The sequence below is a fragment of the Pongo pygmaeus genome, chromosome 19 (genome assembly GCF_028885625.2).
Source record: "Pongo pygmaeus isolate AG05252 chromosome 19, NHGRI_mPonPyg2-v2.0_pri, whole genome shotgun sequence".
NCBI lineage: Eukaryota > Metazoa > Chordata > Mammalia > Primates > Hominidae > Pongo > Pongo pygmaeus.
Genome location: NC_072392.2, coordinates 96,284,770 through 96,311,392, shown reverse-complemented (window position 1 = coordinate 96,311,392; position 26,623 = coordinate 96,284,770). Strand labels below are relative to the sequence as shown.

The following is a 26,623-nucleotide window of genomic DNA, read 5'->3' as shown; positions in this document are numbered from 1 at the left end:
GTGATGCTCATGTAAACAAACCTACTGTGCGGCCAGTCACAGCAAGGTCTAGCACACACAACTGATGATGCTAACACAAGACTATGTTACCAGTTTATGTCTTTACTGTACTTCCTGTTATTGGATCTCCAATGGGACAACGTGTGGAGGTGGACAACAGTGATATTGAAGATCCCGGCCCTGTGTAGGCCTAGGCTAACGTGTGCGTTTGTGTCTTAGTTAACAAAAAAGTTTAAAAGGTACAAAAAAAAAGCTCATAGAATAAGAATATAAAAAATACTTTTGTAAAGCTGTACGATGTGTGTTTTAAGCTAAGTGTTACTGAAGAAAGTATCTTTTAATCTTTCAATAAATGTAGTGTGGCCTAAGTGTACAGTGTTCACCAAGTCTACAGTAGTCTCCAGTGGTGCGCAGCAATCTGCAGTGGTGTACAGTACTCTGCAGTGGTGTACAGTGCTGAACTCTACTTTGCAGTGGCGTACAGTAGTCTACAGTAGTCTGCAGTGGCGTACAGTAGTCTACAGTAGTCTGCAGTGGTGTGCAGTAGTCTGCAGTTGTGTATAGTAGTGTACAGTAGTCTGCAGTGGTGTGCAGTAGTCTCCAGTGGTGCGCAGTAGTCTGCAGTGATGTACAGTACTCTGCAGTGGTATATAGTGGTGAACTCTACTTTGCAGTGGTGTACAGTAGTCTGCAGTGGTGTGCAGTAGTCTGCAGTAGTGTACAGTAGTATACAGTAGTCTGCAGTGGTGTACAGTAGTGTACAGTACTCTGCAGTAGTCTCCAGTAGTCTGCAGTAGTGTACAGTAGTCTACAGTAGTCTGCAGTGGTGTACAGTGGTCTGCAGTGGTGTACAGTAGTGTACAGTACTCTGCAGTGGTATACAGTGGTGAACTCTACTTTGCAGTGGTGTACAGTAGTCTGCAGTGGTGTGCAGTAGTCTGCAGTGGTGTGCAGTAGTCTGCAGTGGTGTACAGTAGTATACAGTAGTCTGCAGTGGTGTACAGTAGTCTGCAGTGGTGTACAGTAGTGTACAGTACTCTGCAGTAGTCTCCAGTAGTCTGCAGTAGTGTACAGTAGTCTACAGTAGTCTGCAGTGGTGTACAGTGGTCTGCAGTGGTGTACAGTAGTGTACAGTACTCTGCAGTAGTCTCCAGTAGTGTACAGTAGTCTGCAGTGGTGTGCGTAGTCTGCAGTAGTGTCCCAAGCCTTCACATTCACTCACCACTAACTCACTGACTCACCCACAGCCACTTCCAGTCCTGCAAGCTCCACTCATGGTAAGTGCCCTACACAGGTGCACCATTTTTAATATTTTATAGCATATTTTAATGTCCCCTTTCCATGTTTAGATATATAAATACTTACCATCGTCCTACAACTGCCTACAGTATTCAGTACAGTAGTATCCTATGCAGGTTTGTAGCCTAGGAGCAACAGGCTGTACCATGTAGCCTAGGTGAGTAGGAGGCTATGCCATCTAGGTTCATGTAACTATACTTTATAATGTTAACACAATGCTGAAGTTGTCTGATGACCATTTCTTAGAATGTATCAACATTGTTAAGCGATGCATGACTGTATTAATTCTGTTCCTGGAGCTTTTTTTTTTGTTTAAAGAAATGGGGTCTCATTATGTTGCCTAGGCAGGCTTTGAACTCCTGGGCTCAAGCCATCCTTCCACCTCAGCCTCCCAAGTAGCTGGGATTACAGGTGGGGGCTCTCAGATCACTTTCTGCATACCTTTACTATAATGCTAATTAAACTCTATTAAATTTGATATTACTAGCCTATTCCACTAGACTATTCCTTACTTAGGAATAATCTTATTTTTCTTTGTTTTTTTTTTTGAGACAGAGTTTCACTCTGTCGCCCAGGCGGGAGCGCAATGGCCCCATCTCAGCTCACTGCAACCTCCGCCTCCTGGGTTCAAATGATTCTCCTGCCTCCACCTCCTGAGTAGCTGGGATTAGAGACATGCGCGCCACCATGCCCGGCTAATTTTGTATTTTTAGTAGAGACAGGGCTTCACCTTGTTGGTCAGGTTGGTCTTGAACTCCTGACCTCAGGTGATCTGCCCGCCTTGGCCTCCCAAAGTACTGGGATTACAGGCATGAGCCACCACACCCGACCTAATCTTATTTTTCAAATCCCTTCATTTTCCTTCTTTCTGCTTCTCCTTATCCCCCCAAGTACTTTATAAAATGTAAGGGCCTAGAAATATTAGTCATATATTAGTAAAAAATTGGAATCACAAATTCAAGTACTCCAAGGAACCAGTCAGTTAACGTAAACAGGCCCAGTGTAAGAACAGCAGCACAAGCTTGATGATGCTCAGTGGCTACTGATCAAAAGCCTCAGTGCTGGGAACCATCAGGGGTCGGAGGGCAACATGACACGGTATGCAGAAAATGCACAGGCCCTTATGAAGGCAAGTGGCTCTGACTGACTGCTGCCATGTGAATCCAATGTCAGACTTCTCAGGTTTCCAAAGGAAGCCAGAAATCTGGAATTTAATATAAAACATTTGCATTAAAAAAATGCCAATTTACAGAAAAAATGTGGGCCAAAAAGGCACATTTGTGGGACTAGGTGCAGCCCATGGACCACCGATTTTTGACCTCTGGTTTAGTAACACTGATGTGTTAGCTGGAGGCTAAAACTGTCTTGAGGATCCATAAAGGACTCCTGATGTGGCAGCCTCAGAGAGGTACAAGTGAACCACCAAGAAGTCTACGAGGAGGCTGGAGGGCCCAGCTGGTCGGCCAGGGGAGGTCCTGTAGGGCAGTCATAATTGAATTAATGCAGCAAGCAGGACATTCTCCTGTTGAACGCTTATGACAAAAACCAAAAAGGTGCCCAAATGCCCAGGCTGCCCTACACAAGATGGTGATTCCCCAACTCCACTGGCCCCCCACATGCAGACCTTCTGGGCTGTTTCCTCCCTGCACCATCACTGCCCAACACTACATGTACACTTTAATTCATGTGTTGTTTGCCACCCTCACTAGATCTAGACCCCTCCATGGCAGGGTTTTGACTGTTTTGCTTCCTGCAGTTTCCCCAGCTACTAGAGCACAGCCTAGTACATGGCAGGTCCCAATAAATTCACTGTGTATGGTGATCTCTGGGCCCTGACATTGCCCAGCAACCCTCCAGGGGCCCCAGTCAAGTCAGTTCTCTGTTCCTGTCCTCTACATGGGCTAATGCATGCTCCCCCTCTACTCATGCTGCTGCTCCTAGCCAGCCCTCCTCCACTCTGGGCTAGTATTCACACTCGCAGAGAGAAAAGAACTCCCGAAGGTGGCCTTGGCCCTCTGGCCATGACAGCCTGGCCCACCTGTGCAGCGCTCTTTCCTGCTCCTTGCTTCACGAGATGGATGAAGTGCCCTTGTCCTGCTGGACGCAGGGATCTCTTCCCTCTTCATTCATTCTCATCTCCACTTGTTCCTTTCTAACAGCTCTGAAACATGCTCACGACTTTGCCACCTTAAAATCTCTCTACTCTGGACCTTGCCCCTCTGGCTGAGAACTGGTCTTCCATATCTGGGACCTTTCATTGTCCTCACTGGACACATGGAGCTCTGTGCCTCCTGCTGTGCTCATGGGCATGTCAGCGAACTGACACAGTCATCTGCCAACTTGCCCAAGTTCTGAACCATGTCTCTCCTATCTTCTTTGCTCCTGCAGCCAAATGGTTACGAAATCTTGGAATCATGCACTGTCACTGCTTTCAAATCCATCGTCTCCACCCCAGGCCACCACTGCCACCACCAAAACATTCGCTTGATGTTCTACTGAGTGTGCTTAATATATTTTTTTCTTGAATAGAAAACCACCAGAGGATCCTGCTTTGCTCTCACTGGATAACCTTTAGATACAATATTGCAGGGTGATAGGGAACTTAAATTATTTTAATGCTATTTGCTATAAAAAACACTACTCGGAGTATTCATGAATATATAACGAGAATAAGCTATTTTTTTTTTTTTTACTTGTAAAGAAACATGAAATACCTTTCCTACCTGGACCGAGCAACGGTGATCGATTCAGCTGAGTACTGGCCTGGTGTGGTGGCGGCGTCTCCACCCTGTGTGTGGTGTTGCTCGTGGTGGTGGTGGTGGTGGTGGTATTGGTCGTGGTACTGCTCTGGATGACCGGGTTGTTTCTATCCCACATGTTTACAGTTTTATTGTTATAGTTGCTTGGGTCCCCCCAAGCTGAGGTACCATCATCAATTTCCATTTTGCGGCGAATGGACGGTGGAGAGGGTTCTTCCCAGCCAGTTGCCTCACTGCTGTCCTTCTGTTTGACTGGTACCGGCCCCCCGATCCACCCTGTTCCTGTCTGTTTCACAGAAGCAGCTCCTCCCCAGTTACTCACATTGTTGTCTTGGGGTTTGCTAGCCCAGTTCTGTTGGGGGCCAGGTTTTAAAGTCTCCCCCCAGTTTGTACCTGGATTGGCCTTTGTATTTGTGCTGTTGCCCCAGCCACTGCTCCCAGATCTCGTGGTGTCATTCCAACCAGACCCTGACCTATTACTGTCAGCATCCCATCCAGATCCATTTTTTTTCCCATCCCCCAAGTGTCCAAGGACAGACGATGAATCTGCCCAATCTCCCCCTCCTGCACTCCAGGCTGGATTTGATCTTTGTCCATCTCCCCAGTGTTGGGATTTGGGCTTTGGAGGCTCACCCCAGGTGGGTGACTTGTCCTCCTGATTTGCGGCCCCACTCCAAGCATGGCCACTCTTGGCAGCAGCAGCAGTACTAACAGCAGTAGAGCTTATCGAGTCCCCCCAAACCCCCGGGCCACTTGGCGCTTTGTTGTTGCTGTCTCCCCAACCTGTGTTTGCTGGCACAGCGGCAGGTGGCGCGTTGACCCACCCAGATACTGAAGAGGTATTTGTACTGTTCATGATGGACCCATCGTTCTTCCCCCCTGAGTTTGAAGGCTGAGTAGCTGCACAACCCCAGGCCTCTGTCCCATTGTCATTTTTCCTTTCAGACCTAGGGGATTCTTCAAATTCCCAGGCAGTGTTTTGCTTTACAGGAGTCTGTCCCCAACCAGTATTAGACAGAACTCTTGGGTCAAGATCATTCCTTGGCAACTGGATGTGCCCTTGGTCTATAATCCCTTTATCTCGCCTTCGGCCTTCTCCCGTTCCATCCCTCCCAGTGCTTCCTTCATTGTGGTTGCCAGAACCATCACTACTTCCTTCACTTGCTGTAGTTCCAGAAGATGCCGCTTTGGCCCAGGAGTTCATGTGTTCACCACCAGGCTGTACGGTAGGGTTCTGGCTGGTGACACTAGGACTCTCCCACCCTGTTGATCCTTTCCCATTGATGTCACTGTTGGAATGCTGGTTTGGGGGCTTTCCCCATTCCCCATTCACACCATTAGAGGTGCTTCGGCTGGGGTGGCCCCAAGCTCCCGAATGGATATTACCAACGCCATTGTTGCCACTGCCCCTTCCCCAGGCGAGTATTCCAGGACCAGCAGGAGGTCCTGAATCCCAAGCATTTCCTCCACTTCCTTCCTTTTGCACAGCACTGCTGGATCCATTTTGTTTAGCACTTAATGCTGAGTTCACAGTGTCTCCATTCCCCTGACTGAACCCAGAATTGCTATTTCCTGTGGCAGGGTTACCTGGGGACAGTCCCCACACAGAATTGCTTATTCCTTCAGCACTGCCCCCACTGACTTGAGAAACTGATGATCCATTAGCACCAGGAAGGCCTTGCAGGTGGGGCGGGATGATGGCCCCCATACCAACAGCCATGCCCCAGTTTGGCAGTCCATTTGTCTGCATTGCATTGATAGGGTTGGGTGAAGAGTTCATGGGGTTAGTGTTATTTGGTCCATCAGTGTTAAGGTTCTGAGGTTGTGCGCTGAAAGACACATTCTGAGAAGTGGACGTTTGTGGTTCTGTGCTCTCTTGCGGCAGCAAGTTTCCCCAAGCACCTAAAGTGCCTGTTGGGTTCCCGTTCTGGTTGCCCATATTTTGACCTATGGCACTGACTGGACTGCAAATACTGGAAGGGTTGCCTGTCGCCACGGTTCCTTCATGTCCAAGTACAGGCCAGGCAGCTGGGTTGGCATTAGGATTAAGGTTAAGATTAATGCCAGCATTGGAGTTGGAAGCACCCCAGCAATTCTGACTTCTCCCATCTCCAATCATAGTGTCCATTTTTCCATCCCCACCACTGATAGAGCAGTGAGCCAGGCCAGAGCTGGAGCCTGTGGCTACACCCCACACTCTGGCCGCACTTCCATTACTGTTTGCTCCCCCTGCTCCAAGGGCACTCTGATTAGAAGGGCTTTGGACGAGTGCGCCATTGGTGCCATTATTGCCATTTGTCTTCTTGGTATGTCCAGTGAAGTTGCCCTGGGCACTCCCTGTAGCCATGCTACTGTTCTCTGAGCCACAGTTGGAGGCAGAGTCAGTGTCTGTAGTACATTCTGAGGCAGATTCAGTCTCTGTTCCTGTGATGGAAGGCCACGCCTCCTTGTCAGTCCTATCTATTATCACTTTATCCCAGCTGCAGTTGGCTTCGCTTCTGTAAGTAGGCTGTTGTCCCCAGTGGGAATTTTCATAATGATCTGCCAATCCACTATGACTGAGATCTGAAAAAGATGAAACAAAATTCGAAATTAGATTTTCTACTCATTTGTCAATGAATCAACTGTTAACTAGTCTTTGGGGAAGCCCTTTATTTCAAGTCTTCAAATCTGAATGACAAACACCAAAAAATGACTTAAAGAAAAAAGCTATTTGTCTTCTTAATAGATCCCATTTTAAAAAGCGTTAATGTTTTTAAAATTATATCAATTCTTACCACTACACTGTACTATTATTCCCCCTGGAGAATACTCACAATGCACGTTAGCACATCAGCATCTCTGAAAGCATCTGTAGTAAAGGCAGCTTTGAAAGATAAGTGACTTTTCAACTCCTATAAATACAGAGACTGAGAAACGCTGGCAATGACAGCAAGTTCACGTGGAGTTTTGAATAAAACTTGTAGTTCTCTTTAAGACCTCTAATTAGATTACAGTATTATATAGAGGCGAAACATGGCTTTCAGTAGAAAAAAATTGTAAATTGCATTGCAGAATCATAACAAAACCAATATTTGGGGTGGGGGAAGTGGTGACGGAAGGAAAGAGAGAAAAGACATATGAGACAATGCTATCTTATGTTATCAAAAATACTAAGGATTAGAAATGTTTAATTAGCTGTATACTACTTTATCTGATCTTATCTGCAATTTGGTTTATCACTGTCTCCTGCACATTCATAATAAAAAAAAAAATCTGTAGCTCAAGGACATCACTAAAAAAAGAAAAAAGAAGAAAAAGAAGGAAAAAGAATCTCAGCCCCCCAAGTGCTATCTTTTTGGATCTCTAAAGATTCTCTCAATCCTTGTTTTCTATTTCTTTAGAGCCTTTTCTTTGGAGATCCCTAGAATAACTTTACATGCCATCTTCTTATAGTATTTAACTCTTCAGGTCCTTTTAAAGAATCCCCTGTTTGGATCTGCATTTTATTTCCTATGACTTTAATAATTATTTGAGTATTTCCAACATCGCAGTCAAACTTATATTCCAATCAACTTTTTGGCAGACTTTATTCCAAGTATGTATCACTAAAAAATAAAGTAAAAGAAATGTTAAAAAAATAATTTAACCTAAATATACAACAAACTCACATACGTGATTTAGAAATCCTTGGTGAGTTTCTCTAAATACTACAATATTCAAATAAACTGCAATAAAATATTTTCTTCTCTTTTAAAACATTTTAATTATGTTCTCTTCAAATTTATTTTAACAAGAAAAATCTTATGGACAGTTAAAACATGAATTTCCCAAATAAATTCTCTTTTAAAGTTTGATGGAACTAAAGGAAAAAAAGGAAGTGTACAAAAAAATTATCATTAGAAAGACCATACTAAAGCTAGTATCAACCTAAAAGAGATTTTTATTGCCTGATTTAAGAGCAATGTAATGATTTTAGAATTATGCTCCAGGTGATTTCAAAGTAGGTACGTAATTCCGGTGAAAACTACAAAGGAAAAATGAAGACAGGCAACAGAAAACTTTAAATGTTGAAACTGTTATAAAATGACTAGGTTCTTTTCACTGCCAAATATTAGGGGTTGGCTCTATAACCCTGGTTTATGACAATTTGGTTTCACACATACTCTAAAAACTATCTAATATAATAACTAACTAAAGAGATAAATGAGCCATTCCTCATTTAACACAGAAAATAAGACCAAATTAACACACAGAGATTATGGCTTGTTGCCAGCAAATATTACCACATTTCATTTTACCATCAGTTTGGGTTCCCTCAAGGACAGGTTGTGCCATAAGGCAGGCTGCCTCTTGACTAGGACAGCACTCACTGCAACCCACACCCAGAAAGCAGGGGGTTAGCAACCTGGCTGACCAATGCATTCTTTTCCGTATGTGAGGTGCCATTCGAATACACAGTATTATTGGTTCCATTCCACAACAGTCACACTGTAAAATGATCTGCCCTTTGTTAACCGTCTACTTTGAGGACTTGAGGATTGCTCAGCCCCCAATTTGACAGGTTCATACTCAGTTATATGACACGTTTGAAAGAAGGACAGCATTATAAGCTGGTGGCTAATAAATGCTGTTGGACAACTGTCTAGCCACATGAAATGAAAGTAGATCCCTTATATTGTATACATTCTAGATAAAGTAAAGATCGAATTAGGAAAAGCAAAACTTCTTAAAGCTTATTAAGGAAACAAAGGAGACCATCTCTGTGACCTTGGACACTGTATCTTCTTATAGGAGACACGAAATACATAAGACATAAACAGGTGGTAAATTTAACTATGCTAATATTAAAAACATCTATATAACAAAAGATATCATATAATGAAAGCTAAAAAAACAAGCCACAGGCAGGGAGAAGATACAACAGATAATGTATGGTTATCAGATTAAAGAATTCCCGGACAGGTGCAGTGGCTCTCGCCTTGTAATCCCAGCACTTTGGGAGGCCGAGGCAGGTGGATCACCTGAGGTCAGGAGTTCGAGACCAGCCTGGCCAACATGGTGAAACCTCGTCTCTACTTACACAAAAATTAGCCGGGTGTGGTGGTGCACGCCTGTAGTTCCAGCTACTTGGGAGGTTGAGGCAGGAGAATCACTTGAACCCGGGAGGTGGAGGTTGCAGTGGGCCGAGATTGTGCCACTGCACTCCAGCCTGGGCAACACAGTGAGACTCCATCTCAAAAAAAAAAAAAAAAAAAAAAAGAATCCTACATATCAGTAAGAAAGAGGCCAACAACCCAACCAGAAATGGGAAAAGGATAGGAACAGGCAATTTAGAAAAGAGAAAACTCATAAGTCATTAACATATGAAACAATAATCAACCTCATTAATAATCAAGAAATGCACTTTAATGTCATAGTGTAGATGAAAGTGACAGAACACTACAATTTTTGAATTGTGGTTCCCTCTGGGGGTGGGATGGGGACCAGAATGGGGTTGGAGAGTGATACCTATAACATTTTTAAAATAGAGAGCCCTGAAGCAAATATGGCATGATATTATGTTAACTCTCTATTGTGAATACAGTTATATTATTTTCTGTATACTTTCTTCTATTGAAAAAATATTTTCAAAATTTTTAATTTTTATGTTTAAATGTGATACGAATCAGGCAGCAGAGCAGTCTGATTAAAAACCCATCTGATCCCTGAATTAAGTGTCTAATTTCTGAAGGTGAGTTCCTTGAGAGCATGGCAAGTATCTTTTTAGTTTTCCATTCAAAATGCTTTTGCCACGTATAGGCAAACAATATATGCTTCCTGGGCAAACAAAACCATAAATGCATAGTGCTACAATGTGAGTTCTAGCTGAAGTCACCAATCAGCTGCACTTGTACAGCCCAGACTGCTTTGAACAAGCACGTCCGTCTTCTGAGGGAACCAGTTCCACTACAATGACGCTGCCTACTCAGACCTTCCCAGGCTTTGAGGTGTAGATCTCAACTGCGCCACATCAAAATAACCACCGATGGGGCAATACTGGCAGGAAGCAAAGTCACTTCTACAAAGGCCAATATCCATCCCCAATAGCTGAAGTGCCATAAGGATGGACATATAGGATGCCATAAGGATGAAGTCATGCCTGTTGAGTTTACATACTGGGTATTTCTAGAACCTTTTCCATTAAAACAAGAAATAAAACTTCCCTCTGACTGCCCCTATTCCAAGCACCCTCATGTCTTGACTGGATTACTGTAAATAACTTTCCAACAGGTCTCTTCCCATGCCCCCTGCCATCCCGCCCCCAATAATGTGCTCAACACTGCATACAGTGCTCTTTTCCAAATGAATGCCCAGTGGCTCACCAATGGTTGGGTCTCTTTTGAGGCCATTCATATCATTCTTTCTCTTGCTCTGTGCTCCAGACAGTTCCTCGAGGTGCCATCTGTGTCCTACCCTCCCAAAGATAGGGCTGTTAAAGGTGCCATCCCCTGCCTGGGCTCAATGTCTATTCTTTTTTCCTATCTCAAATCCATGGACATTTAATTTGGGACGTTTTTGTTCCCTAGTTAGGACTCCCTCATACATTCATTGTAACAGTCTTCCTTTCAAGTCACTTAGACCAACCAGGGTGGCAAACAATTTCTGTAAAGAGCCTAATAGCCAAAATGCTTTAGGCTTTGTGGGCCATATAGTCTCTGTCACAACTACTCAATTCTGCTGCTGTGGCTGTGTGCCAACAAAACTTTATTTCCAAAAATAGGTGATGGGCCAGATGTGGCTCATGGGCCCGGAGCTTGCCAACTCAATTGAAACAATAACTATTATTGAGTGCCTCTTATATGCAGCTACTGTGCTGGGCACACAGCCATAAACGAGATGAACGACTTCTTTCTCTCATGGAGCACACATTCTAGCGTGAGTCATCGTGTGACTGGCTGGTTCTCCCTGTAGGCTGTAAACACCATGAAGGCAAGGGGTGCCTATTTTGGCCCTATTTTTACTGCCAGTGTTCAGCAGCGTATCTGACAGAGAAGAAGCAGTAAATAAACATACACTGAATGAATGAATGAATGAGTAATTCTTATCAATACCTGAAAGCAGTTTGCTAGTAATATAAATGATGCTTAAATTTTCAGTCTTGAAGGTAAAGTTAAGATTAAGCTTAGGTTGCCATGTTGACTAGCAACCAACTTAACTGAAGTTATTTGCAAAAATACTGGGTTATCTATTCAGAAAAGTTAGTTCAAGAGGAACTGACAGCTCAAAATCTTTTTTAGTTAGAAAAAATTACAACTGAGACTATGAATCTATGTTGAAAACATAGATAGGGTTTGATAATAAGTTATACTACCTCACTCCTAGGTATATACCCAAAAGAAAGGAGAGCCGTATATTGAAGAGAGAGCTTCGATGTTTGCTGCAGCACTACTCACAACAACCAAGATTTGGAAGCAACCTATGTGTCCATAAACGGATGAATAAAGAAAATATGGCATATATACACAATGGAATACTGTTCAGCCATAAAAAGAATAAGATCCTGTCATTTGCAACAACATGGATGGAACTGGAGGTCACTAGGTTAATTAAAATAAGCCAGGCACAGGAAGACAAGCTTTGCATGTTCTCACTTATTTGTGGGAGTTAAAAATGAACATAATTGAACTTACAAAGATAGAGGCTAGGAAGGGTAGTGGGAGAGTGAGGGGTGGGGAGAAGTGGAGATGGGTTAATGGGTACAAAAAATAATTAGAAAGAATAAATAAGACCTAGTAATTACTAGCGTAACAGGCCTACCATAGCTAAAAATAATTTCACTGTCCATTTAAAAATACATAAAAGAGTATAATAGGATTCTTTGTAACACAATGGATAAATACTTGAGATGACTGATACCCCATCTATCCTGATGTGATTATTACACATTGCATGCCTGTATCAAAATATCTCATGTAACCCATAAATATATATACCTTCTATGTACCCACAAAAATAAAAAAAATTATAAAAAATATGTTTTACTACAGAAGTCAATTTGGAACAATGCTATTTTACTTAAGAAGGAACCAATCAACCAACCAACCATCTCTTTTCTCCCACCTCTATAGCCTCCTTGTGCTTCTTGGGATAGGCTGCAGCCTCGGGGCCATGCTGTGGCCTGGTACATCTTCTGTCACAGGAGAGAAGCAGGGAGTGTGCCCAGCCCAGCCCAGCCCACTGAAGTTTCAGGCTGCAGCTGCTGACATTCCATGTTTGGCTACCATTATGAGCATACTGCTATTCTTTTTTCCTTTTTTTCCATACTTTAGCTGCTCTCTTGTTCCCTACTTCTTGGTTCTTCCATCTCATCAAATGATCTGGCTCTTCACAAATTAATTTTACTGAAAATTCAGTGCAGGTTCATGGAGACAGAGAAAAGTACCTACTACTTATAAGCTCTTTTTTGAAGGGTAGGCTTAGGGATCTCTCTGAAAATTATAAATACAAAACCCCCAAACCGAGGACTGTATTGCATACTGAGCTAATTAAAATATGCTTTTAGTTCTATCAAATCTCTGAATGTCTCCTCTTCCTCATCATCACCACCACCACCATCACCATTGTTACCACCATCACCAACACCGTCATCACCAGCACCACCACCGTGATCACCACCACCGTCACTGTTATCTCCACCATCATCACCAACTCCATCATCACCATCACCAATAGCACCATCATCATCACCACCAGCACCACATATTCTTTTAATCAGAATACCAGGATTTAGTCCAAAAATGAAAATGTAGTCTAAAAGGTTAAACTTCGTTAAAAAAAAAAAAAATCTGTGAAATGATTGAATTTTAAGAGCAGCCATTTTGAAATGAATGAAAACTCTGAAATGAACCAAGACATCACATACTTTATACCATTTCGGAGTCTGAAGTATTTCCATACACATCAGCTTAACTGAACCTTACAAACAATGTCAGTTTTACAGATGAAGAAACAGGCTCAGAGAGGCCAAGTGGCCGGGGTTTGTAACTAATAAGCAGTAAGGAATGAACTGAAATCTGGGTTTTCAGAATACAATCTAGTGCTCTTCCCACCACAACATTCTATTATCAAATAATTTTTCCCCTAAAAAAAGCCTTAAAAAGAAAAAAGAAATGAAGCTCATGTATAATGTTAAATTTTCTTTTCTTCTGCTGTTAAGTGGTTTACACAGTCTATAAATAGGTGTCTATAAAAATCTAAGCAACATAACTGTCTTAAGTGATTAAATTAAAAAGGATTACATAATAGCATGGTTGAAAGAGAAAAGCTTTCCTTTGTCTTTAAATTCCAAAATGTTAGCACATAAAGATAAAATTTTCCTGGAAAAGTATTTAATGAAGAGCTTCCAAAAGCCATGGTAAGCAAAATTTTAATTAGGTATCAGATTTAATCAGATATGAAAGTGTGGACAAGATTTACTCAGAGGTGTGCAGAATGCTGTACTGGTACTAACCCTAACAAATAGTAAATGCGTTCATTCTTTATCATCACAGTCCTTTTAACTGAAATAACATATTATGTATTATAAAAACTAGTTCGCAATGCTTTCAACAGTTGACAGTATATGTTTACTAAGGCTTACTGATACCACAAATCCTTCGCTGCTTGGTTTTCAGGGGCAGGATAAATGCTACAACAGCCTTCAGCTTTTGAAAACCAAAGATGCCTCCCCCTCTACTGCATTTACTGGGTGTAAAGATCTCAGGGAGAAAGTACTTTGAATTCAAAATTCCATTGCTGGACAGACTCCTAAACATTTCATCTGTCAACTACTATAAATACAAGGAATTATGAAATGCAGAACACAGTACAAGATTTATTGGAAACACAAATAGTGTCCAAAAGAATAAGTTTGTTGCCTTGTGTTTTTCTTCAAAACGGCAGTAAAATGAGATTGCTTCCTCGAGGTTAAGAGTCTATTAAATAAAGAAGGAAACTGGGGGGAAAGGAGGCTTGCTTCCTAATTTGGGAAGGCCTGCCCGTGCCAGCCCAGCAGAGAGAAACCACAGTAGGGAAAGCCATGGGTAAGTCTCTGCTCAGTGCGGCAGATCTTTAGCAAGCAACTCTTTTCCAAGACGCCATTTTATCCAATCTGAATTGCAGCCAAGAGCTTAGGGACGCCGAGCTACCACTCACACGCTGGAATGTTATGTCACAAACGGACTGGCGAGAAGCAGCCACTATTTGTTCCGTGTTTGTTCCGTTTCTCCTGCTCTACGAAGGGCTGACGGGTGAGGAAATACCTGCAGACGGTGCCGCCCAACCCTCCTAGGAGACGCCACCTCGCGTGCACAGCTGCCTCTACGCCTGCATCTAGGCTCGCCTGGCCTCTCGCTACAACATGTCGGCTGGGTACAGCGAGAGCCGCCTCCTGTAGAGCTGCCAGGGAGCTGCCAGGAAGCTCCTGGGGCCAGCCTGCGTCCGGGCCACCCGCGGGCGCCCGCGGCCGCAAGCCGGGCAGGGCTGGGCAATGCCCTTTCTACTCCAGGAGGCACCCGAATCATCCCCCTTCAACTAGGGGTGGAGGCATGGACGGATGGGATTTTACAGCTTTGATTATCTAATTGCAGCTGACACTAAACCGATCTTCCTTCCTCTTTAAATTCTTTTGATTGTCACAAACATTTTCACTTCAGGACCGAGTTACAATTAGCATCACAGCCACTTTTCTTCTGTGTTTTGAAAGTCAGCCAGAAGAATAACGGCATTTTGCCTATTGGCTGCAGGCGAATCAACTGCGGCTCTCGCATCCTGCCTTTGTTTTCCGCTCCTTCTTTCTCTCTTTTTCTAAACAACTCCTAAACATTTGGCATGCCAACACTAGCTGGAATATTCTAAATGAGCCCCATATGTAAACTGGCAAGTGTCCAGCTTCTTAATTACTTTCCTGCCTCTATCTAAAAAAGATCTAAGTAGCAAACACTGCCGTATATTAATCAAAGCCTCTGTTTATAAATGTACAAAGCAGCCGCCAAAACAATACATTGTTCTGCCTTTGGCACAAGAAGTTAGTAGTATTATTTTTTAAAGATAAAAGCTCTCAAGTGTTTCAAGCTGGAGCTATCCTGCAGACTTGCAAAAACATGATCTGCACTGAACCTGACATGATCAGGTGGCATTCTTTGGAATCTCTGGAAATCACTGTACTTACTAATACTCATCTTCCCAGTTAAGATCTGTTGCTATTTGGCTAAATATACTCCCATCCAAATCAATACATGAATTTACAAATCTACTTTCCCCTGTATTATTTTATGAGAAGGCCAATGTTTCATTTGCTGGTAACAGTCTTTATCTAAAGAGGACCTGGAACCAGGGCTGGGAGGCACCCTGGCCTATCTGTCTCGCAAAAGCCCTTCCACCATTGGCAATAACTGACTGTCTCTCCTTGGCTACTGCCAGTGAAGGGGGAAGGAATAAAAGTTCTTCCAGAAATCTGAAAACCCTGCCCACCACCCTATATTTCCACCACTCTTGTTCCACCTCTGTCCTCTGGGGCTGCCCAGGGGCAGCGGGCTCTCAGGACAGCCCTTTGACAGCTGAAATGCCCCCAGGCCCTCCTCCTCTCGGGCTTGTTGTAGGCTCCCCTCTGTTGTTCTCCCAGTCCTTAGGGGGCATTTCTAGGCCTTTATTGCCCTGTCTGCTCTGGATGCCCTTGTGTGCAAGCCTGTGTTTCCCATGAGGGATGGCAGCCACAGGATGCTGCCTGAGAACAGTCACAGCATTAACCACGGGCAGGAGGGTCAGCTGGATGCTGGAAAGCTCCATTTAGAATTGTCAGCCCATTACAAAATTGGTTTCACTTGACTGAATTTCACTTCAACATCAGCATTATCGAATATTAAAAGCATCTAGGACTTATTTTTGCATGCAAGTTATTAGAAGTCTTGGTTACCTTCTAAAATGGGATACTTGTTGACATCAACAATGCTACAAAACCAATGAAGCTTCTGCCCAATGCCCGGGCCAACGTGGGTGACAGCAAGAAGCTGACACCAAGAACAGAGGGGATGGCTGACCTGATAAGAGGTAGGGAGTGAGGGGGCAAGATTTGAAATTGCTGTTCTGTGGGGACCTGCAGCCTAGCAAAAGTTCACCTGGTTCTCAAACACAGGCTGCTCTTTATCATCACAGGATGAAGTGAGATTGCTGGTCACTGGAAGACTAATGCTATCTACACCTGTGCCTGTTCTGTAAAGAATACAGTCAACTCTGTTTTTGTCCCTACTGCCTCTCGACACGTTCCAACTTGCCTGTCATTAATTCATGCCACTGGGCAGAGGACAAATGCAGAGCATTCAGTCGTCAGTAAAGAGCTGCGCTCTAGGTGTCTGCAGGATGTATCCCTGTATCTGAACAGCTACATCATATTACCCAACATTTTGATATATCCTGCCACATGCCTCCTTACATTCCGACCAACAGCACACCAGCGTCGCCTTTCCCCACACTCTCGCTGATCGCCTGCGGTGGTTACAGGGTCTTGAGAAGATTAAATGAGTTAATATGTGTAAAGCAATTGGATCTTGCAAATGATAAGCACTCAATCCATAGTACTGTGTTATTATAATAGAGGAATATTAACAAGATTTAAAGTTTTGACAATTTGGTAAGTGAAAAGTGATCTATCAATGCTGTTTCCATTTATCTTTTCCCTGATTACAAGGAAATACTTTTTTTTTTTTTTTTTTGACAGAGTCTCGCTCTGTCGCCCAGGCTGGAGTGCAGTGGCGCCATCTCAGCTCATTGCAAGCTCCGCCTCCCGGGTTCATGCCATTCTCCTGCCTCAGCCTCCCGAGTAGCTGGGACTACAGGCGCCTACCACCACACCCGGCTAATTTTTTGTATTTTTTTTTTTAGTAGAGACGGGGTTTCACCGTGTTAGCCAGGATGGTCTCAATCTCCTGAACTTGTGACCCACCTGCCTCGGCCTCCCAAAGTGCTGGGATTACAGGTGTGAGCCACCGCACCCAGCCACAAGGGAATACTTTCAACATACTTTAGGACCCATTTGTGGTAGTTCTATGATCTTCCTGTTCACATTCTTTGCCCATTCTTCTATTGGACTGTTTTTCTTTTGATTTGTAGGAACACTTGGTATTTTTGAGATATTTACCTTTTGCTATTTACACTGTAAACATGTCCTCTCAGATTTTATTCATATTTGTGTACAAAACTTTTAAATTTTTATACACTCAAACTTGTCAGTCTTTCTTTTCATGGCTTATGATTAAAATTTTATCCCAAGATTTAGAAAATACTCTCTTACGTCATCTTTCTGTAGTTCTTATATTTGTCTTGCGTATGGCTTTCTAGCACTCGATATTGATCTGAACCACTATTTTCTCAGTGATCTGCAACTCTCCGTGTATACATCTGTTTTTCCCCCTGCTCTCTTTATATCATAGTTCCTGGATCTGTGTTTACTCCTGCCCTAGAAACACACTGTTAAAATTACTAGAGGATCACAGCTCGAAGTGATAGCTCATTATGCTTTTTCAGTTTCTTGGCTCTTCTGTTCACGTACACTCTCTCTTCTAGATGAAGTTCAGAATTAGTCTATCAAGTTCCAAAAGCAACTTGTTGGAAGAGCTTTAAATCTGAATTTAATTTGGCTCTATTACCAAAAGAAGCTTTTATGCTGGTTTATTACTACTACTTAGTAATACCAACAGCCAACTTTTGTAGCCTTAGATCTTCCCGCTGCCCCCCTGCCACAATGAGCCTGCAGCGGTTACTGAGAGGCTTTACAACTGCGGGTCTGCGCTTTTCGTGCATGCAGGTCACTCCATCTGCGACGCCCTTTCACCTTCTTTGCCCAGCACAGCTAACTTGAAACTCAGCTCATATCACCTCCACCAGCAAGGCTTCCTTGCAGTCCCCTATCCGTAGTCTGGGTTAGTTGTCCTTTCCATGTGGCACTCTATGCTTATCTCTGTTACAATATCTTGAAGTGGTTGACTTACTTATTGGTTATTCCAAAACACTTCACTCATGAATTGTCCATCCCCAGTGCAGGGTATGTGATGTTTGGTAGGCATTCAACAAATGTTCTGCTCAATGAACAAATGAAGACACACACGACAAAACCACAGTTCTGAAAGGCGAGCATCTTCCTCCCTTCTCAGAGCTGTGCAAGCTGAGTGTGGCACTGCTGCCTGAACATTCTCATATAGGAAGAAAAGGAAAAAGAGTGAAAAAGTGTGAAGCTAGTACACTAGTTTGTCTAAGAAATGGCAAAATGTGTGGTTGCAATTTTCTATAGAAACAAGCTTGCAGATTAATGTAAATCAAAAGGTGAATTATGACAAAATGTTTTAAGAGTCAGATTAATCTACTATTTACATCCCGTTAGGAAGCATGTGCTATATAAAGAAAAAGAATAATAAAGAAAAAGAATAATGAAATAAATAACTGTCAGACTAAGTCTCTTTTCATTCTTTCTTTTTTTTTTTTTTTTTATGGAAACTTGCTCTGTCACCCAGGCTGGAGTACAGTGGTGTGATCTCAGCTCACTGCAACCTCTGCCTCCCGGATTCAAGTGATTCTCTTGCCTCAGCCTCCCAAGTAGCTGGGGTTACAGGTGCCTACCATCACACCCAGCTAATTTTGGTATTTTTAGTAGAGATGGGGTTTCGCTATGTTGGCCAGGCTGGTCTTAAACTCCTGACCTCAGGTGATCCAACCTGCCTTGGCCTCTCAAACTGCTGGGATTACAGGTGTGAGCCAACGCGCCCGGCCTATGTAAGTCTCTTTTCTAATTTCACCAGTTGCCTTGTATTGTAACAGTATGTAAATATAAATTTTATCTATTCTTACACAGCTAAAAACGCTACAAATTCCATTTTTAACTCTTTAAAAACTTTCCCATTTCTGCTCCTCTATTGTTTAATTTTATCCATAAATCCTCTCTGTATACTGGAACGGACACGTAAGTTTTCCATTAGCACAGTAAAGGACTATAACATTTACTTCCACGGGAAAGCAGCAGGCAACTGGTCAAATACTCAGTTATGGGGAAACAAGGATGCCCACAAATCTTCACTGTGCAACTTTTTAAAGCTATGACAAAGGTGACTCGAACTCCATCAATTCCTTCCACGAATACTTCACCTTCTTTAGTTTTTGCTAAGCACACTAAAACTTGGGGGGAGGGTACAAAGAGTTTACATACTAACACACCTGGGAAAAGCACAGAAATTCATGTGCTAAGCTGAAAGAACTCCCAGTTTCACTTTGCTTTTCATTAGAAATGGTGTGCTGTTAAATTCCTAAGGATACCTCCCTCACCTGCCCCCTGCTTGGTTAATTCAATCTTAGTTCTACTGACCCAGCATTTGTACTGCTTTTTAATTGAACCTTACAAATTAGAGAAATGTAATCATGAATAAAACTCTATTTTTTTGTTTTAATGTAGAAGTGACTGTAGGAGTCACTTCCACATTAAAGTGACAGATTCAAGTAGAATGAAAATCTATGTATTACTTTTAAGAAAGTTGTAAGAGCTTTTATTTCAAACTGTATCTAAAAATACTTTCACTGCAACCAGAAATCTGGTTACTCCTCAGGAATACACTAATAGAATTTCACCTGGATATGAATTCATTAAACAACTATAATATGAAAAAGAGAATTCTAGGAAGGACAAGTGAAACTTCAAAATATACACAAATCACAGAGTGATGAGAAAGCTTTACTGCACTGTTTTAGAATTTAGTCAGTTAAAAATTTTGAGTATTTTTTTGAAACAGGTCTTGCTATGTTGTCCATGCTAGTCTTGAATTCCTGGGCTCAAGCGATCCTTCTCCCTCAGCCTGTCAGGTAGCTGGGATTTGTGAACACTCTGCTTCACAATGGTGTTTCAAAGATGGGTACATATCTGTTGTATATTTCAAAGTCTCACAAGTCTCACATTAACAACTATCACCTCCATTACTCAACACTTACTATAAGCAAGACCTTGTGCTGCATATGAAATAAATACCTCATCTTCAAAATTAGGAATCTCTTCATTTCAAAGATGAGTCAAAAGTGCAGGGAGTGAAGGTGATTTGGTCAAGGTCACACAGGAGGTGGTGGGTCTGGAAAGTGGATTGGGCCTGTCTCTTGACCACTTTGCCATACTGCTCCATGCATGCTGGTGCTCGCCTACGATCCCTATGCCGACACCATACAACATGGACAGTGTTCCTGAAAGTCCTTCCACTGACAAAATCAAACAAAGTCACTGGAATAGTGTCTGTGTCAGAAATTTAAGGGAAAGGACCTTAGAGATCATGAGAGGTTCAAACCTCTCATTTTAGATGATAAATGGAAGTACTCGTTGGTGGCATAACAAGTTCTAGTTTCCAAGTCCTCACCTATGGTTCAGAGATTTTCCCATTCTGCTTAGTCACAGAAAGCTCAGAGACATTATTTATTTTTTCCTGTTGCCCAGACTGGAATGCAGTGACTCGATCTTGGCTCACTGCATCCTCCACCTCCCAGACTCAAGCGATTGTCCCACCTCAGCCTCTTGAGTAGCTAGGACCACAGGCACATGCCACCATGTCTGGCTAATTTTTGTACTTTTTGTAGAAACGGGGTTTTGCTGTGTCACCCAGGCTGGCCTCGAACTCCTGAGCTCAAGCAATTCACCTGCCCAGGGCTTCAAAGTGCTGGGATTACAGGTGTCAGCCACCGCGCCCGACCTCAAACATTTTCTTCATAGGATATTTCCAACTTAGTTGAAAGGCAAGACTCTTATGACTTAATCAGCAAAAAATATAGGATATATAGTATACAGTAAGTGCAAAGGTGTATGTTACAAACTGGGCATATTACACCTGTGAGAACAGAATGGAGACAGAGCTGCTTGGGGAAGCCTCACGGGTGTGGGGGGACAATGAACTGGAAGTAAAGCAGGGGTTGGGGGGGCAATTAAGCATGTGTGCATGGGGGGGACTTGACAGTGAGCATGGCACACTTGTGAGACAGTAAGAAAGCAATCCCAATCATAATAGAAAGTAGGCCATGGAGGCTGGGGGCGGTGGCTCATGCCTGGAATCACAGCACTTTGGGAGGCTGAGGCAGGCGGATCACCTGAGGTCAGGAGTTTGAGACCATCCTGACCAACATGGTGAAATGCCTTCTCTACTAAAAATACAAAATCAGTCAGGCATGGTGGCGGTCGCCTGTAATCCCAGCTACTCAGGAGGCTGAGGCAGGCAGGAGAATCACCTGAACCTGGGAGGCAGAGGTTGAGGTGAGCCAAAACTGTGCATTTCAGCCTGGGCAACAAGAGAGAAACTCAGTCTCAAAAGAAAAGAAAAGAAAAGAAAAGTAGGCCATGGAGAGTAGGAGAGTGTGCATTAGTAACCAGGTGAGCAGGGCAGGTTTGTGAGGGGACCCCTCATCAGTGAAGGGTGGTGAGTGAGAAAGATGCATCTGGCTGTGATACCGGAGACTACTGAGGAAGAGATGAAATTGGTACAAAATGAAGATTTTTGTTTGGGAGTCAAGAATGGATTTCTTATTTTATGCTCACTAAATAGATTGATCAATTTTTTGAGATGTTTTCAATCCATAAAATGATTTATATTCTTCAATATGTGTGTGTGTGTGTTTATATATGTACTTATATATATACTCACACACTTTATTATTATTATTTTTTAAACGGAGTTTCACTCTTGTCGCCCAGGCTGGAGTGCAATGGTGTGATCTCGGCTCACTGCAACCTCCACGTCCCAGGTTCAAGCGATTCTCCTGCCTCAGCCTCCTGAGTGCTGGGATTACAGGCATGTGCCAACACGCCCAGCTTATTTTGTATTTTTAGTGCAGACTGGGTTTCTCCATGTTGGTCAGGCTGGTCTCGAACTCTCGACCTCAGGTGATCCGCCTGCCTTGGCTTCCCAAAGTGCTGGGATTACAGGCGTGAGCCACTGTGCCCAGCCTACAATATATATTTTAGAAGGACTACGAACTAGGAGTATTTTCTTGGATAATGTTATATTTACAGAGATAAATATTTAATGAAGGACTATTATCATAGCAAGATTTTATGGACTTAATTGCTTATTTTCTACTTATCTAAGAAACCAGTAACATTCTGCACCAGCAGCATTTGATGAGAAAACTGATACAATACTGTCAACCAATCACATCACAACCAGATACAACCACAACAGGCAGGGCTGTTACATTTCTTATTCAGTTTTTCAAAATAAGACCCTTAAATTAAAACACCAAGCTATTTAGGTCTAACTATAGAATCCTTGTCTCTGTTAAGATTTTCCCGAGGACCATATTGGGAAAGTAGCATGTTTGATTGTAAACTGCTGGCAACTAAATAGATGAGACTATATTCTTGGTCAGTGAATATATTTTACCTTTTCTGCCTTGCTTTTTGGTGACAATCGTTGACCTACATCCCCTCTACCAAGTGGTTAGCAGATGAAAGCCAAGACTATTTGAAGAGACTTGGTAAAGTTGTCTAAAAATATTAGTTCTGACTATACTACAAAGTCACAGTTTTGAAAAACATTGCTATAAATACTTTTAGGTCATGCTAGAATTATTCCCCATATTAAAAAGCAGCACATGAAAGAAAACAAGAATATGACTTGTGCCATGTTTCTTTTAAATTCCAATCTAAGAAGCCTCCTTGCACATCTAATTACAGACCTTAATTTCACAACTATGAGCAGATAAGTTTCCATTCTAGAAAGAGCACCAATTATTAGTTGTTACTTGAAACCGAAAGATTGAAGAATCTAACAGAGAACATGGCAGTTGACCACAAATACTTTGTTCTCTTCCAAGAATTCCTTAAAACTACAGTACATGAATTTTTCAAAAGTACAAATCCATCAAGTCAAGGAGATTGGAAAAGAAGCTGACAGGAAATGAGAGACATCTACATTTTGGCAGCTGGAAAGCAAATAAACAAGTGGTGATTTTTCTTAGGAGCCAAAAGAAAGCTAACAACTAGTTACAGGCAAGGAAGCAACAAGAAGCAGGGCTTAGGATGAGGAGGTATCAGATAGGCTTGGCTCAATGTGTATGACTAAGTTACAGTTAGAAACGCCTAGTGGAAGGATCTGTACCTCCCTGCAAAAAATGCTTGTGTGCACTCATCAGACAGACTAGGAAATTGAGAGAAAAGGGTTTTACTGAAAAGTTTTCACTTCTGGGTTCTAAAGTATCTGCCTTGATGGGTTCGTATGGACCAATGTACAGACCTTTAGTTTCTGATGAAAAATAAGCTCAGCTGAAGTAGCTCATGCCATCTGCAAACTCATGAGCAATAATGTAAATAAATAGAGGGAAAACACAATTAAATTTTAAAACCCACTTAAAATGAAATGAATTTGTCTGTCTCTGTGTATGTAGTGAGTATGGACCAAAATATGTCTATTTCTATTACTCAGCAGCAAAGTTGAAAATAGCAAACAGTTTTCAGATCAAAACAATGTCTCATCCTGTGTGGTTTTTACCTGGTTGGAGCTTACTGGGATGATGCTGTGTTCCGGCTCCAGGTAGGGGAGGTGGGCTTACCCCTGCAGGCCCAGCACCCTGGGTTGGGCTCACACTGGTTAGAGTCCCCGTAGGCAATGGCTGGCCTCTCTTTAATAGCTGCTTCTGTTCTTGCTGGCGGAAGCGTGGAGGCACCTCACGAGGCAGGTAACGGGAAGCAGCTGGCTGCTGGCCACTGGCAGATGCACGTTTGCCATTGTTGCTGCTTGAGATAGTGCTGGTGGAAGTACTGGTACTGGTACCGGCAGGTTGGGGCTGGCTTGAACAGGTCTTAGTAGGTTCTGGCACTAAAATGAACAAAAGGCAAAAGAACCCAAAACTTTAGCTAGACCCCTTTAAAACCCAACCCAAACCAAGGAAACCATAACCAAAAACTGAGAAAAAATGACAATGCAGTGCTTTGGAAACAGAACTGGACTAAAGTCTAGAGTTCCAAGTTTGAGACCTAGTTTTGCTACACACAAACTAATCTTGAGAGTCTGAGCCAGCTATTCCTGGGCCTTGGTTTCCTCATATGTAAAATCAAGGTGATACATTAAGACTGGAGCAGCAGTTCTCACACTTGGTTTGCATTACAATCACCTAGAGGGCTTATCAGAGCCCAGACACCTGGTGCCAACCTCCAGACTTTCTGATTCAGTGTCAAAAAGCGAGGAGAAACTGGGAATTTGCATTTCTTTTTTTTTTTTTTTTTAGTGTGAGACAGTGTCTCACTCTGTCACCCAGGCTGGAGGGCAGTATGGCACCATCTTAGCTGACTGCAACCTCCACCTCCCGGATTCAAGTGATTCTCCTGCCTCAGCCTCCAGAGTAGCTGGGATTACAGGCGCAGGCCACCAAGCCCAGCTACTTTTTATATTTTTAGTAGAGATGGGGTTTCCCCATGTTGGTCAGGCTGGTCTCGAACTCCTGACCTCAAGTGATCCGCTTGCCTCAGCCTCCTAAAGTGCTGGGATTACGGGTGTGAGCCACCATGCCCGGCTGGAATTTGCATTTCTAACCATTACTGGGACAATGTTGATGCTGCTGGTTCCAGCACCTCTCTATGAGAACCACTGCTCTTGTTCAATATTTATAAAACGAAGGAATCTTTAGGTGTCCATGAATTTATATGTATTTTTAATTCTGATGATAATGTATAAAACATATATTGGTGCATTCTGGGTTATCTGAATAATTAAAGCTAAATAATGACGTTTTAGTCAACAACTGACTTCATATATGACAGTGGTTCCGTAAGATTATAATGGAATTGAAAAATTCCTATCGTCTGGTGACACAGCCGTTGCAATGTCACAACACATTACTCATGTGTTTGTGGTGATGCTGGTGGTAACAAACCTACCATCCTGCCAGTCATATAAAAAGTCTAGGGAGGCCATGGTGGGTGGATCACCTGAGGTCAAGAGTTCGAGACCAGCCTGGCCAAAATGGTGAAACCCTGTCTCTACTACACACACACACACACACACACACACACAAGCCAGGTGTGGTGGCAGGTACGGGTAATCCCAGCTATTCAGGAGGCTGAGGCAGGAGAATTGCTCGAACCCCGGAGGTGGAGGTTGCAGTGAGCCGAGACTGTGCCACTGAACTCCAGCCTGGGCGACAGAGCGAGACTCCGTCTCAAAAAAAAAAAAAAAATCTAGCGCATACATTATGTACAGTAGTAATTATGTACAGCAGTACATAATGGTTCATAATAACTATATTACTGGTTTATGTATTTACTATGCTTTTTATCATTATTTTAGAGTGTATTGCTTCTACATAAAAAAAAAGCCAAAAACAACAGTTAACTGTAAAACAGCCTAAGGCAGGTCCAACAATCCAGAAGTCATTGTTATCACAGGAGATGAAACCTCCACGCATGTTATCTTCCAGTGGGACAAGATGTGGAGGTGGAAGACAGTGATACTGATGATCCTGACCTCGTGTAGGCCTTGGCTTGTGTGTGTGTTCGTGTCTAGGTTTTTAATAAGTTTAAAAGTTAAAAAAAAAAATTAAACACAGAAAAGAGCTTACAGAATAAGGATATAAAGAAAAATACTTTTTGTACAGCTGTGCAATGTGTCTTTTAAGCTAAGTGTTATTACGAAAGAGTGAAAAATCTTAAAAAAATTAAAAAGCTTTATTACTGAAAAAAAAATGTTTAAAGTAAGTTTAGTGTGGCCTAAGTGTATAGTCATGTCCTAGGCCTTCACATTCACTCACCACTCACTGACTCCTCAGAGCAACTTCCAGTCCTGCAAGCGCCATTCATAGTTAAGTGCCCTACACAGGTGTACCTTTTAAAAATTCTTTATAGCATGTTTTTCTTGTCCCGTTCCTATGTTTAGATAACATAAATACTTACCATTGTGTTGCAGCTGCCTACAGGATTCAGTATAGTAATATGCTGTAGAGGCTTGCAGCCTAGGAGCGAAAGGTTCCACCACATGGCGTAGGTGAGCAGCGACCTATACCATCTGGGTTTGCACAATGACAAAACAGCCTAACGGTGCATTTTTCAGAACGTATCTCTCTGTCAAGCAAGGTATGATCGTACTACTGAATTTTAGTGTCAGCAACTGTCGTTTGGCATCTGTAGCACTGCCACACTCTGCCAGATTTACTGGGAAAGAATGCAGTTGGGCCTACTGTGCGAATAATGAATTTGCATTAAGTGAAGGTCCAAAATCATATTAGAGTAAGTTGCATAAACAAAGATCTTATAGTAATTTAAATTTTAAAAAAGGAGCAGAAGAGTTGGGTGATAACCTAATAATAGGGTTTACTAAGAAGCATGCCAAATGCAAACAGTGATTCGAGTAGTAACTCTGCACGCCGATATGTAAAGTGCAAGAGTCTGCGCCTCAATAGTCAGTCCCACCTCATCTTGTACACAAAACATCATTATCCAGGACATTACATTTATTTTGTTACTTGAAAACACTTTTGGTTTTCTACTCAATTTGTAAACATCACTGGTTTGATAGCTGAGAAACACCTATGTAAAAATGAGTTTATACCTAGTTCTGTACATACCT

The 26,623-nt window shown here is 42.5% G+C and overlaps 1 protein-coding gene across 10 annotated transcripts in view; it reads right to left on the bottom strand.

The window, feature by feature from the left end:
- The window catches only part of TNRC6C (trinucleotide repeat containing adaptor 6C), a 147,882-nt gene that overhangs the window by 51,700 nt on the left and 69,559 nt on the right, over positions 1–26,623 (bottom strand). For 7 of the 10 annotated variants that reach the window (XM_063656544.1, XM_054456658.2, XM_063656545.1 and 4 more), the window contains exons 4-5: positions 23,555–23,881; positions 4,014–6,623 (exon numbers count right to left, since the gene is read on the bottom strand). In XM_063656544.1, coding sequence (XP_063512614.1) covers positions 4,014–6,623; positions 23,555–23,881 — 2,937 coding nt within the window. The remainder of the gene's footprint in view (positions 1–4,013; positions 6,624–23,554; positions 23,882–26,623) is intronic. The other 3 variants (XM_063656550.1, XM_063656547.1, XM_054456657.2) reach the window with 1 other exon arrangement.